This window comes from Colossoma macropomum, unplaced genomic scaffold (assembly GCF_904425465.1).
Source record: "Colossoma macropomum unplaced genomic scaffold, Colossoma_macropomum, whole genome shotgun sequence".
Lineage (NCBI taxonomy): Eukaryota > Metazoa > Chordata > Actinopteri > Characiformes > Serrasalmidae > Colossoma > Colossoma macropomum.
The window spans coordinates 9,704,741-9,719,648 of record NW_023494810.1 but is presented as its reverse complement, the minus strand read 5'-3'; the positions used below and the strand labels follow the sequence as shown (position 1 = coordinate 9,719,648).

At 39.0% G+C, this 14,908-nt stretch overlaps 1 protein-coding gene across 1 annotated transcript in view; it reads left to right on the top strand.

The window, feature by feature from the left end:
- The first annotated feature begins 283 nt into the window (after nucleotides 1-283).
- The window catches only part of dock3 (dedicator of cytokinesis 3), a 201,097-nt gene continuing 186,472 nt past the window's right edge, over nucleotides 284-14,908 (top strand). The window contains 1 exon segment of the mRNA XM_036559488.1: nucleotides 284-738. Within this exon segment, the coding sequence (XP_036415381.1) occupies nucleotides 702-738 (37 nt within the window). The 5' untranslated portion in view covers nucleotides 284-701.

The following is a 14,908-nucleotide window of genomic DNA, read 5'->3' as shown; positions in this document are numbered from 1 at the left end:
CAGCGGGCGGACAGGGGAAAGATGGCGCAGCGCCGACTGTGAGTGAGAAGGAGACGGAGCCGCGTTCTCGCTGGCCTTCGCGTCGAGGTGCGAAACAAACAAACAAGCAAGCAACAAGCAAGTACTACTCTACCCGCGCGCACGTGCGTGAAGACGAAGGAGGGGGCGCGCGCCGCCGGTGCTGATTCAAATTTCAAATCTCGTAACGGTTCTCAAATCTCGTAACGGTTTTTTTTCCTCCCTCAGCCCGGCAGAGGTGCAGAGTGAGCGAGAGAGACGCTGATGTGCGACCCAGTTAGAGAGATACGACCGCCGTCTCTCTCTCTCTCTCCGCCGTGTTAGCTGGGTGGACGGTGCGGGAGAGAAAAGACAAGATCTCTCCCCCGGTTCCTGGACAACAACTCTGCGAGCCTTCCTGCTGACGAAGAGGAAAACCTCCGAGAAGAGAGAGGGAGAGGGGGAGAGGAGAGAGAGAGAGAGAGAAAACACTTCAGCTGAGAAGATGTGTCATTCAGAGGACGAAGTATGGTCGCCAAAGCCTTTTTAATCAGCTAGCTAGACGTTGTTTTGATTTACTCCTAGCTTAGCTAGCCTGTCGCTTTTCCCCCCCCATCAAACGTTTTTTGAGCGCATCACAACTTTCATGTAGCTAAAACTGTCCTGTTTCGCGTTTGGTGTCTTGGGGAATTTAAACCGGGATCATGTGGACACCGACGGAGGACGAAAAGCTCGGAGTCGGTAAGTGAGTTTAACATCTTTTTTCCGTTTAGACACATTTGAGTCCTCACAACTCAGTAGGATTATAACTGCCAGCTAAAGGGCATCGGAAATGGTGAGCATTAACACTGTTTATGCTGAAGACGAAGCCTGAAGTTGGCTTTCTATTCGAATTTCCCGTTCCACCTTAAATGGTACAGGCGCCAGAATGGAACTGCTGCACCATTTAAGGTGGAACGGGGAGTTCGAAGAGGAAGCCAACTTCAGCCTCGTTTGTTGCAGTGAGTGAGGGCAAAACTCAAAAGGACAGAGGCTGTTAGCCGCTAACATGGCTCGATGCGGCTGTCATAAGATGCAGATTGTCTGAGAATTGGTTGGGCAGTTTAGTCTCTGAACTCTGTTGTTCAATCCTAACGTGATGTTAACATGTCGTTGTCATGACTTAAATGTTGCGTATGGCCGGCAGGGGGCGTCTTAATGCGTTGAGCCACTCTTCCAACAGGTGCACAGAGAAAAGAAATGCAGTATAAACTCAAGAAAAGCGTTTATCTCTCCAGTTATTAGCAGTAACATCAGTGTGATCCACGCAGTAACCATAACGCTGAAAACCAGGGTCTTGAAATATGTTTCCTAGCAGGCATGACCAGAATGTAAAAGGCTGGATGTTATAACCATATCATGACGCATGACACGTTAAAGAGCGGTATCAGCATTTCGCTCCAATTGCCTGGCAGAAGAAGTAAATATGGAGGCTTTGTTGTCCTCTACTGAAAATGTTCCTTCTATACGGATAGCTATACATATTGAATATATGTACAAAAGACAACACGCGAATATCTACGTAACATAACACAAGAACGGGCACATCCAGGCAGTTAACATGCAATACAAATCAAGTAGTTTATAGACAAGGAAAGACATGAACCTCCCACAATAGCAAATAATCAGCATAGTCATCACCACAAAAGGCAATAAATGTTATTCCATATTACAGTTAGTGCTGGGTGATGTTGATATAATTCAGCACGGCAGTATTTTCCGAATATATCATGGTATCAGAGTGTCAAATGATATTTAAGTTTGCATTAATTCAGTTAAAGAACCCATGCATTGATACTCCATGGTAAAATAGTTGTTCATTGGTCTGTTTATGTTCTGTTTTCTTTTCTGTAGTAAGAAAACCTAGTGATTATTTACTTAGGATGTGTTTGGAACTATTCTTTGAAAACAGTATGAAGCAGCCAGCAAATAGTATACATTTAAATATGCAGTTAATTGAGCTTTTGTTAACTATCAGTACCGCTAAAACTAAAAATCACTGTCTAACACCTATGCAGAAATACCAGTGCAGATGATATATCGCCCAGTACTTAATACAGTACCAAATTCTCTACATAGCCATCAACAGTGTACTATATTTTTAACAGAGTGGACAGTCATTTATACCATGTACATGGAGGGGACAAGGCTTTTTGCCTCTTTTATGTAAGCGTCTTGCATATACAGTAAGAAAGGAAGAAGGTGAACAACACTGGTGAATTTTCTAGGTCATCTACAATATCACGTGTAAAGATTGCACAAAATGATGAGACACAGTGAATTCAGTTACTTCCAAAGAGGGAGAGAAGAGAGAATTGTTGTGAATCAGACACAGGTATTCATATTGTCAAGAGCCAGTTTTCACTGTTCAGAATGAATTTTGAGTCATTATTGTCAGCACTGGCACAGAAACCTAATTATAGCGCTAAATGGCCCTTGAGTACCTACAGTTACATCATTATTGAGGAACCAAATAGCTCTGTTACATCATACTCTTTCAAGTTCCAGCAAAGCACGGGTTGGTATAGTCTTCTGCTGAGTCATAAGATGAAATGGCAGTCCTCACATCTGTAGCTGGCACAAGCAGAATGTTTATTTTACAGAAAAGTTGGTAGAGTATGTGAAATGCAAATAAAAACAGCAGTGATTTATAAATTCATTTTGAACAGTATTTAAATTAAAACATTACCAAGACAAGATATTTAATGTTTTACCTTTTAACTCCATTGTTTTCGTAAATGTATGCTCATTATGAAATTGTTACCAGCAACACATTCCAAGCAATAGGGATGGGGCAGTTTAAGACTAAGTGCGTTGTGAAACGTTCAAAAAACATTTTAAACAGGAGCTTAAGATGCTTGTTATGAAAGGCACATCCATGAGCGGCCTAGTCTGTTATACACGGTGATACACTATAGCCTGTGTCAAAAAGAGATATTAGAGACAGCTTTTCTAATAAGTGAATACAGCTACTTTAGGTGCACCCCTTGCTGACACTGACACTTAATCTCCATAGAAAAGCATTAACAAAAGTGCAGGATACTCTGTAGCAGATACACATATGCCTAAGGTCACCATGCTCAATGCGAACCATTGATTAGAGGGGTATAAAGCCCTCAAGCGTTGGGCCTTGGGATGAGCTGGAGTGGTGTTTGTGATGTAGAACTAATCATCCATCTTCAGTACCTGACCTCGCTAATGCTCTTGAGGCTGAATGCAATGAAGTCCTTACAGCAGTGTTCAAAAATCTAGTGTAAAGCTTTCCCAGAAGAGTAGAGATTGTAACTGCAGCAAAGGGCTGGCAAACGCCTGTTTAATACTCCTGATCTCAGAAGAAATTCTGGGTGAGCAGGTGTCTACAAACTTTTGGACACATAGTCCAGTTTCTTGAATGTTGATTAAGCCTAATCTTGGACTAAATTTCAGTGTCAATGGAGAATTATCATTGAAAATGCTTTTTAGTCTCGGCTTAGCCTTAGTATGGGTCTGGGAAACTGGCCCATAGTGCAAGATAAAATGGCAGTCCTCTTGGCACAATTAGAGAGTTTATTTTAAATGACAATTCACACGTGATGTGAGTAATATGTTCCAGTGTGGACTACCAAAACCGCTCAAACTTCTTTCAGACCGGATTGCTGCGTGATATGCTTGTGATCTCCAAAGGAATGCCTTGTGACAGAATTTTGAGATGCGTCCTTTCTCATCTCATGAGGTACAACAAAGCTGTCGGAGAAAACCGACATGAAAAGGTTGACAGTGGATCTGTGACGTTCTGCCTAGACAGAGCAATATCACAAAGTCTGGGTTTTTTTTTGTCTTACAGTGCTGTCACCTAACATCATTTACCAGTCATCAAAGCTCAAACCTCTCCGACGTGCATGAAAAAAGCTCTTTTAAACTGACTAGGCTATGCCTACCATTGTATACAAAAAAGCACTAGCACCAGAGAATTAGGAAATAACAAGGCATGGCTTTGCTACCAACAAGTCAATCTTTCATAAGGGTGGAGGGTTTGCATTCCAAGGCAGCAGGAGGAGGTAACTCGTGGATGCTCTCCAAAAGAGCTCCCAAGTTTCTGGCGCACCATTGAAAAACAGCCATTCTCCCTGCCCCCTTAATGAATGGTCCTTTGTGATGGAATGGGGTGCAGAGAATACAGCACAAGCTTCCAGCCTTCAAATTGCATTGCAGAGTTCCCATCACTGAAGGTGTTTTTCCTTGCTAGGCTTTTTAAGGATTTATTCTCTTTGTGAAAGCCATTTTGAACCAGTGTTGTTTCAATTTCAATACTACACAGTGTGTTATATGCAGTACCTTAGGGACAGGAAGACTTAGTGGCAGTGCAGGTTTTTAGCACAAAGCAGAAGTCAATAATATAATTTAGAGATATGAAGTGTGATCTAACTGTGAGGAGAACAAGAGTTGATGTTAACATTAATTGTTAAAAGGGATGTGTCTCATATTTGATTCTGCAGTAGAGCAGTATGCTTTTAGGATGTCTGCCACAGATTAAGTTGTGAGTCTGATAAAATGCCACCCAACAGTCTGCCTGCATTTCACAGTCTACAAAATTCTCACAGATAATTAGCTTTTCATGCAGATTTTGATGAGTTTACTTTTAAAAACCAGGTTGTTCACTCAAGTGCTAATGAGGACATAACACTTGGTGTCTTTCAAATTACGTAGGAGCTTATTGATGACTGACTCATTGAATACCATGCTTAAGAACCATTATACAACATTTATTCATAATCCCACAATTTTGAAGTATTCCTTTAATGAAACATTGTCCATATAAGAGCATAATGGGGCATGTAGACAAATCCAGAGTAATAAATTATTGTCTGGTCCCTGTGGGAGTCTGTTTGTCTTGTCAAGCTTAACATAAAGAAAAGACTTACCAAACAAACAGTCGTGGCCATTATGTCCCCTAATTGAGTCTGTATTTGTAGGACAGCTATGGAAGCCCAGGCACATGCAGAGTGTGGGCTCTTTTTGAGTATTCATCTTTGAATATTCATCTTTGCTTAATGAAGAAGCTGAGCTCATTTAGGGTATAACAGAGAAAAGGCCGACAGGGATACGCAGTGTGATTGGGGAAGCCATTGGAGAGATTGACAATTGTTGTTCACAAGATCATTAAATCCATTAGGGGCTAATCAGAGTCCCTTATGTTAGCTTGAGTATTAGTAGGCCTGTGATTGCTTTTGTCTTTGTTTTACTTCAGCTCCAGGATTGTTCAGTTGAGATTTCCTGCCATGTGTCATATTATATGTTTAAAGTAGAACATATTGATGAATATTCGTTTTGTCATCTCAATTTATACTAATGTTAAAAGTAAACTATTGAGACTGCCTGGGTTCTGGGAATGTTTGCAGAGTTTATACAATACATCTTTAAGATATGACTTTGTGGTGCCATTGAAATGGTTATGATTTGGATGGAAATTGTAATGATGGCAGTGAGCTACTGTGTAAAGTGAGTTAGTATGAGAGAGAGAAATCAGAATAGTCTCTGCACATGCATAATGTAGATGGAGAGAGACATGGACAGAATTGCTTCGATCAGTATTTCATGCCCTTAATGTCTCAGGTCTGCTTTGACCATAGGGTGCTTGCTCATCTGTGCTGCCAGGGAAATGACTTCTGCAATTAGACATGCGTGTTTGTGGAGGTGATGCTGGTCAAGGACAGAATTTATCATGCCTCTGCTTTTCTCGTTATAGAGTTACACGTCTCTTATTACACATATTAGACATCTCTTGAGTCAAAAGGACACCCCCACATGCACATACCTAAGAGCCAACATCATTGGATGTTATATGCCCAGACCGCTGACAACATAACTAATTTTAACTGTTTTTGACCAACCTGTTAGTAGTGCTAGTTGCTAATGAACAATAATTTAGCAACATGTTAAGAAATTCATATTAATGCTTACAGTTGCACTTACTTTAAAAACGTTCTGTTATTGTTATTAACCCCTTGGACAGTAGGGATGTTATTCAGTAACTACTTACTTTTGCAAGTTGGACCTGGTGACCCTATCTATAGTGTTTATCCAGAATATCCTGTCTTCTGTTTGGATCTGTAGACTTCTTAATAGTTTGTTCTTATTTCTATCAACTTCATTTTGGTTATCTAGGTCTCGAGTGAGAGCACTGATTTGGTCAAGGATCCATTTGTTTGTTTGCTTTGCAGCCCAAGGCACCCAACATCAGTATTTTTCCTCATTTTTTATCCAGGTTTATATGTGAACTACTTGGTAACAATTAGAGATGCATCAGTACTGATACTGGTATCGGGTATCCGTCCGATATCGTATTTATTCACACATGCTAAGACTCACAAGAATTGCACAGATACCAACATCTGATATCATGTGATGTAAGCCTAGTGTATGCTTCTATGCTAATGAACAGATGACTCAAGATGCCGTGGTCACTTTAAACATTCTGCTTTTGGCATATTCCTGCAAGGCATGCACTGTGTGATTTTTGCCAATTTAAGCACGCACAAACACAATCACAGCTGCTTCCCCAATGTGGGTGAACGCACGTAGGCTAACAAAACAGAGGCAAGAAAATGGACGTTTACGGTACCAAAGCCTATATATGCTGCCTTTGCTCAGCTTGGCTGAATATAATTTCTAGGTATAAACATTAATACATTCACTTTTTAAAACTGTCTTTGTAAAATAGGCTGCAGAGAGACATTATTGTCAGACCCAGTTAAAGGGGCACATTTGCTTGTAGCATGTCAATCGGGTGGAGTTTTTTCCTACAGTGAGCACATAAATTGTAGGGTTTTTTTGTACATGGTGATCAATTCAAACATATGGTGTGGGTTGTCCCAAAGAACAAGAGTTCTAAAATTGCAGTGCATGCCTGGCTTTAGGGGATATTCAACTGCAGCTCAACAAACCTATCAAAAGACTCCAACAAGGTGTAAAACTTGACAAGTGAGCTCTTTGAATGTATTTGCAATTCCTATTGTCACTGTACTATAGAGACTGCTGTGGAAAGAGACAGATGAGGAGCATGGGATCAAAACTATGACACATACTTTACGTATAGCTGTAAAGAAGAGCTTTTCTGATGTGGAACAAAACCCAAATCTTCTACTCGATCCAAAGTAACTAACGTAATGTAGCTAGCTAATGCATTTTGTCAAAAATCAGCTAGATTGTAATGATTTAACTGTCAAGGTACATTGCACTTATTTACACTTATAGCTGCGTAATGCTAAGTAGGTTGCTCATAATGGTATCGGTATTGGATAGGTATACTCATACCTGGTCTGGAAAACATGATATCAATGCATTTCTAGTAACCACTATGAAACTGACATGCAGGATATGTAGTTAGAAAGTGAGAAACTAAATGTATAGGCTCTAAGGGATTAAGGGGTTAATCATGTATACAGCAGAGTGCTTTGCTTTTATAATGGATTTGAACTGGCTGAGCTAAAAAAAATGATGATAATCAGATGAATATGAGTCAGTTGTTTTGTGTTGTTATATGTTGTAAGTTTAATGTTCTCTTGGAAGTCAGCAGAGAGACCTTAAGTGCATAGAAGAATACACAGTTAAAAAAGAGGATTATTTAAGAGTTCTTTAGCTTAAATGGTTCTTTGCGAGTTCAGATTGATGGAGAATGTATTGTATATGGTTCTGTATCGGAAAAAAAGGTCCTATTTAGAACCACATACAACACTTTCAGTTTCAAGAACCATTTAAGCTTTCATGCAGAGCTATTGCCTTTACTAAAGAACCCTTAAAAAAAAACAACTTTTTTAAGTGTGTAGCTGGTGCTGATTACCGCTGATTAATGATATAATTAGGCAAAGGTGAGAGATCAGCATGAGCTGGTCTCTGGAACGCATGAAGTCCCAGTGGTACTGTCCAAGGTCCTGAACGCATCTAACATGTGGCGTCTACTGCTTTCACTGCAAACCTGTTACTACTCTGTTCTAGACACTTTATGACAGATGTTGTTGCACAGAAATGCATCAGAAATTCTAGACATGACCCCATTAGAAAGAACCCTGCAGTGACAAGGCCAAGGGAGAATTCCTTTTTTTTCCCATTCTCTTTTGGGCAAACGAATTGTACCTATATGAGTCACCTCATTAGCAAAACATTGACATGGAGACTTTAGTCAGAACCCTGGAAATCACAGTTTTACTTGGTAACCCATGGGTGGGACAAAGCCAAGGTAGGAAGTAATCACTCTCTGTTGTAGAACAGTATCTATAAGGTTACATTTCAGCAGGCCCACATGATCCCATAGCACTACTGGTGTGCCACATCTCAATTTAGATCAAACGTTCACACCATCCTCAGCTGCAGAACTTAATTCACTGTGTAGCTGAAGGTAATTATAGCCGACCTCGCCTAAGAGAACTTCTGATCTGTCAGATCTGGTGGCTCACGCTTTGTTTGTTCTCCTCAGCTATTGACTGAGAACAGTAAACCATTTGTGAGCTGGCAGCTAACAATATAGCGTTAATCAGTGAGCAGCTTCACAAGATTCCCTGAATTTGCTGGAACATGAAAGATAGAGGCACATTGGTGGCTTTTGATCTGGCTGGCTCGAATGAAAGATGACGCCTTGAGGCAGTGTCGCTCTGCAAACAGGGTCTGCGTTGAAAGTTTTTGTGACGGGATATTTAGCACAGGCTTTGATCAGCTCCTGTTCTTGGGGAAAAGGAGTCTTAAACTTGACTTTTTTATCTTCACCAGTTTCTGTTTGGAGGTATCCAGTTTTGCTTGTCAAATGTTTTTAGCAGAGAATTTCTGAAATTTCTTGACAGTTGACAGTTGAATGGTCGCGGTTGTCCAGTTAGCCAGTTTATTTTTTCACATACCATTTTCATAATGATGACTGACTGCAGTAAATGCAGTTGTTCATTTTTGTTCAGTGTCTTAAACCAGCAGTTAAGAAAATGGCGATTTAGACAAATTAGTCTCACATACGTTATAATGTAGTCACGTCAGAAACTCAGCTGGGAGCTGTGAAGGTAGGTGGTCTCTTGTCAAATGCAGAACAGCAATGGTAGGTGTTATCACAGTTTTGGGGGTGGGGGGGTGGGACTTTTTTGTCAAATGTGACTTGATACATTTAAACTTGTATAACATCTGGCCTCTCAGACCCCTTCCTGAAGTAGTTTGGATTTAAAATGTTTTAAATGCATCTTCCCATGCAAAACATGGATGTGAGTTTAGCTGATTTTAGAGTTATACTTACATTAAAGCTGTTAAGTACAAAAAAAGATAATTTTATGTAGCTTCGCCTAGTAAACTAATAACAGTATGTTACAGTAACAGCAGGCCGTAGGTGAAGTTAACACAACATTAAGGTCTAGCCATATGTTTATTTTAACAAAATGAGACTTATAGGCTGTGTGATTTATTAAGCCTGCAACAAGACCTTTCAGACCTAGTAACAGCTACCAATCCATACTAAGAAATAAAGATAGTTTGTAAGTTTTTGACCAGACGCATAGCTGTATATATTTTTTCGGGTTTAAGCAGGCTGCAGGTTACTCGAGGAAGGATGCCCAGATATCGATTGAAAGACTCTGTGGGTTACAGCCAGGAGCAGCCTCTCAGTCTGTGTCAGTGGTTCCTTTTTCTGTGCTTGCTAAAAACACTCTGATGGTGTGCTTTTGGTGCTTAAAATAATCTGAAGTAAATTGACTATAAATATGCAAATCATTGTATTTAGTGTGTTGATGTTTCACAGTAGCCCAAATTCACTGCTTTAAAGACTTTGATTAGGTCTCCCAAAGCTCTCATGATTACAAATGTGTCCACATCTGCTTGATCATGGAGAGTGTGTGAAACCCAAATGAAGCTTAACCTAAATTAATCTTGCAGCTATATCAAAGAAACTTCCTATCAGTTTGTCTTAAGTTAAACTCTGACAGATAAAGATACGATTTTTTCACAAATTCGTATTACAGAAGCAAATCTTATCTTTAATTTAAGAATCTTATCTTGTGGCATCTCAAGTTAGGAAATATTAGCCTACTTGATCAGTGTTGACAATTAGCTGTCACACTCTTAAAAATGGTTCTTCAAGGGTTCTTTAGTAAAGAAAATGGTTCTATATAGAACCATGAATGCCCAAAGAACCCTCTGCATGATTAAAGGGTTCTTTGCATCGTGAAAGCATTCTTCAGATTGATGGAGAATGCGCTGTAGATGGTTCTATATAGAACCTTTTTAAAACTGTTCTATGTAGCACCAAAAAGGGTTCTTCTACTGTAACAAGCTTGACATTGTAACAATAGAAGAATAATTTTTGGTGCTATATAGAACCATTTTTTAGAAAGGTTTTATATAGAACCATATTCAACACATTTTCCATCAATCTGAAGAACGCTTTCACGGTGCAAAGCCCCCTTTAATCATGAAAAGGGTTTCATGGTTCTTTTAAGTGTGTAGATGAATGTAACAGCTAGTTATAGTAAACTATGCTGCCTGTCACTGCATAAAACGCTAAAAACAGGTTAAAAAGGAATTAGGAAGATTTAGGCTGCTTGTGTAATACTGTTTAAGTTAGGATAAGATTATAAACTAAACTTCAGTTCTTTTATAATAGCTTCTTTTCTAAATTCAGTCCTATCTGAAGTTGTCATGGTGACTAAACAGTTAAAGTAAGATTTCAGAGTTAAGAAGTTTCTGACCTCAGTTTCCTGCTGAAGCTTTTGCATGCTATACACTTTTATGTTTTTTTTTGGCACATTTTTGTCATAGTTATGTATACTTGATGGGAACCTGGGGCATAAAGAGTGATTTTTGTCTTTTTTCTGTGTAATGGTATGGAGTTTTAGATTTAAAGTGTTTCCTGCTTCTCAGGCAGGTAGTGTTGACTGGTTCCAGTGAGACTTATCTTCCATACAGGCTTGTCCCAGCTGAAGGGCCCTAAGCATTGTGGGATTCTGACTGAGAGTTCCGCTGTTGTTATGGCAACCACTGTGAAACAGAGGCCAGCCCTGCGGAACTCTGGCAGAGGGATTCCTGCATTGCCATAACAACCGCTGCTGATGGAGGGAAAATGTTACCAGATTGGCATTGTTTAGGAAGCAAGTTGCTGCAGAGATGCGAAACACGCCAGTCGACCCTTCTGAATATCAACTATGTATACTTCAGACTGCTGTGTTCTGGTGGTTACTTGTTTAGTTTTACTTTTTCGGTTGCATCTGTCAATATAATACTTTTGTTCCATACTGTTGTTCCATAGTTAATACATATAAGAGATCTAACAAGAGGTTATAGAGTTAACTGTGGTCATTTGCATCTGGAGTTTGCTGCTGTTGTCTCTTAGCTAGAATTTGATTAAAGGACAAATGGGCAGTGTCATTGTAATGAACATTGTAAATATAATAAAAAAAGTCCTAAAAATAATTAACATGGAACAAACTGGGTACAACAGCCAACACCGTTCAACATCACATCATCACTTCCTAACAGTGAATCTGATAGCCTGTTGGCTAAAGGTTGCACACTTAGCCAAATAACTTTTTCCAAGCAAAATTTTGCAAGCCTCCCCATTTCTTTGAAAGACCAAAATAAGAAACATTTACTACCTTTCACAATTAGCCCAAAAAAACGCTGATGTAATAAACCTAATGAGGATGTCATTTAATAGCTAATAGTTTCTTACTGTGATACTGTGAAACTGTCGCCTTGGCTGGAAATGAAACCAAAATTCAGGGCACACTTGGCTGAAAACTGAAAACTAAAAATGGCTGACTCTAAATAAAAATTGTTTAAGTGAAGTAAACTTAAAGCATTTATTACACTATGTAGGCAGTATGTTGGGTGTTGGGTGTTCTCCTGATACACAGCCTGAACAGTGTTTGTAAATTACTTGTCTACTGTCCTTCACAGAAACTATGGAATAGTCTGCATGGCTGACATTTTCACTCTGCTGCTGATCAAACTGTTTAAACATATCTGCACTGACTGGCTCACGAAAGCAAAGGAAGCAAGCAGCATTTTTAACCACTGTTTCAAATTTCCATTACCATTAAAATGTTTTGAAAAGTCTTTGCGTTTTGACACCTTGTTGTAGGTTTTTACGATTTTCGTCTGGAGATTCTTGGTGGAAGACATTTGTGTATCTGTAAGTAAACCATGATATTTTTGTCTAGGTTATCTTAACGTAAAAGTGTCAGTTGTGTGTAATGCCCCTATATTGGAGAAGAACGAAGAAAATACATAAACATGGTGAACTGGTGCAAGCAGGCTAAAATCTACCTGTGTGAAGGAATGTTTAGCTGCATTGTATATTTGAAAACATGTTTTATTTTTAAAAAATAACAAACCTGATCACAACAAACCTGAACACAAGGCGAGATGCAGCTATAATAAATTCTGTTTTCACCCAGAGGGTCTGAATGGACTGTTGCTAACATGGACTTATTATTTGCTCTCCTAAAAAACCCAGTGTGCCATGTTCTGCGCACCCAGAATAGAATTCAGGAGTCAGCTGTTACAACAAGGCACTTTTTGTCTGCTGAGAGGCGACTCTGGCCTCCCTAGCTATTGATTAGGACCAAATTACTTTGTTAATGGCTGTGTAAGCTGTGTTGTGCCTGGCTTTGGTGTGTTTGTGTGAGTCTGTCAGTCTGAGTTGGCACAGGTCAATATGACCATGCAGCCCACCAAAAATGCACACGCCTCTGGTTGACCTCTTTTCTGTTGGGATGTCAGATAAACACTGGAGTGAGCACACACAACTGTAATTATCTTTTACGACAAGAGATGGCTTTTAGGGTGGCAATTAATGTCTCCCTCCCCTCTTTGTCTGTGTCCACCTGATGAAAAGTAAAGGGGGAACAACGTGGCCTTTTAATTGAATTCTGCTTGTTGGTTTTTGCTCTTTCTAAGTCATACTTTCACTGAGTGGTCAGTACAGTTTTACAGAAGTATTTTTGTAGGCTATATTCAGCAGTCAAACTCTCATGTCGAGTTTTGAGCTGGAACACAAGCTGCTAATAGTTTTAACTCGTGCTCAAAATGTGGCTGTAAATTCTCTTCAAAGGCATATATATGTAGCTGTTCAGGTCAGACTTATACAGTAAGCTTTGCTCCTTCTTAACCTGCCTTGTTAAGACATATGTGACTTAATCCACTGTTGCAGGACAGAACAAATAGTTTTGGATTTTTTGCTTTTGAGGAACTTACCTTTAACCTTGTTGGTGTTTTCTCATTTATGAAATTGAATGAAGTTTTTATTTATTATTTTTCACTCATATCTTGTTGAAACAAGTGGAGAAATTATGTTCAAACAGGGTGTATTAAACTTTCTTCTTATAGCACATTTGTGTTTGTAAGTAGAAGAGGTGATATTTTATTATAATACGAATTTGATGTACAGCTGTTGTTCTGTGGAACGATAAACTGTCATTGACATTGAAACAACCAGGAAAGGTAGGAATATATGTGGGGTTATATGCGTAAACTCTGTCTTAGCTACATTAGCCTTATAGCCTCTAGCAAAGACCAAACAAAGCAAACTTTAGATACCATGTTGTTTGATTGACTACTTTTGATGGTGAGGAGGAAGTTGTGTGACAAACTGCATTAGTTTTTATGTAAATACTGTGTTTGGAGTTGAATGTGTTGTTTTGATTGTATTTTATCCAACTGTGCCTTAGGGCTTTTTTTACAGTGTATTTTAACTTAGCTTTTATCATTTAACTCTTGGTAGTAAGATACCCAGTACAAGATTGTACCAAGATTTTAAAAGGTTTTTCTTTTAGTTCAGTTCAGTAATACATTATGGGTCAGTTTTCTAAGCTTAGTCCTGGACTACACATTCTTTTTAATGGAGAATCTCCATTGGGAATGCTGTATGGTCCGGGACTAGGCTTATTTCCTGTCCAAAAGTTTGTAAACATTCATCCTTCTTCTGAAATTAAGGACATCAATTAGAAATGTGCACAGATATTCAAGTATTTGGTTAGCCAATCGTGGTGCCTGTATTTAAATACTGAAATCACTAATCTCCTACTAATTACATTTCATCACGGGAAGGAAAGCATACAGACAGAATACACGTTTACCTGTAGTGGCGAGTATGTAAGTTGTGTTATATTTGACTGCTACCAAGTACAAGCGCTTTAATCTGAGCGTGCTGACAAAGAGGACATGATTGAAAAGATAGAGGCAGGGATGCTTTTTCGCTAACTAGGCTGAATACTTTTTTTTTTTTTTACAAATGAACTTAATTTACATTTTTGACAAGAAATAACCATAAACCTATGGATTTCCCTTTATTTTTAATAAATAAATAAATATATTGAAATGTATTCCTCTGCGTGCTTTTTGTGGAGCACCAATGTTGTCCCTGTTTGTTTTTCTTCTTCTCCTACATTTAACTGGATATTCATTTATGAACTCATGTGTATACTCGAATATCAAAACTGGTTGGAATGTACATCCCTAGTACCTAGTATTAATAGCGTGTTTGCCCCTCCTTTATACCCCTCTGTTTGACAGTTGACATTGGGCATCCCATTGTATTCACAATGCTTCTCTATGGAGAATATAAAAGCTATGTGTGTGTAATGGAACACTACCAGCAGGTAGCTTAAAGGAGGTAAATTCACTGTGTTGAAAAGATGTCTGAAAATCTTTGGACATATTAGGCTCATCATTAAATCTAAGCTGTTTCCAATGGCTCCTCATATTCCCTTCTGAATGGTTCTTATTGCCTCCTGTTTATCTCCCATAACAGTGATTTCATGGTGTAAGGCCATCTGATGAATGTAGAATGAAGAGATAATCACATAAGAATCAATTTTGGTAAGTTCGCTCATCATCGGCCAGTGTATATACCTTGTTTAGAGCTAAGAAC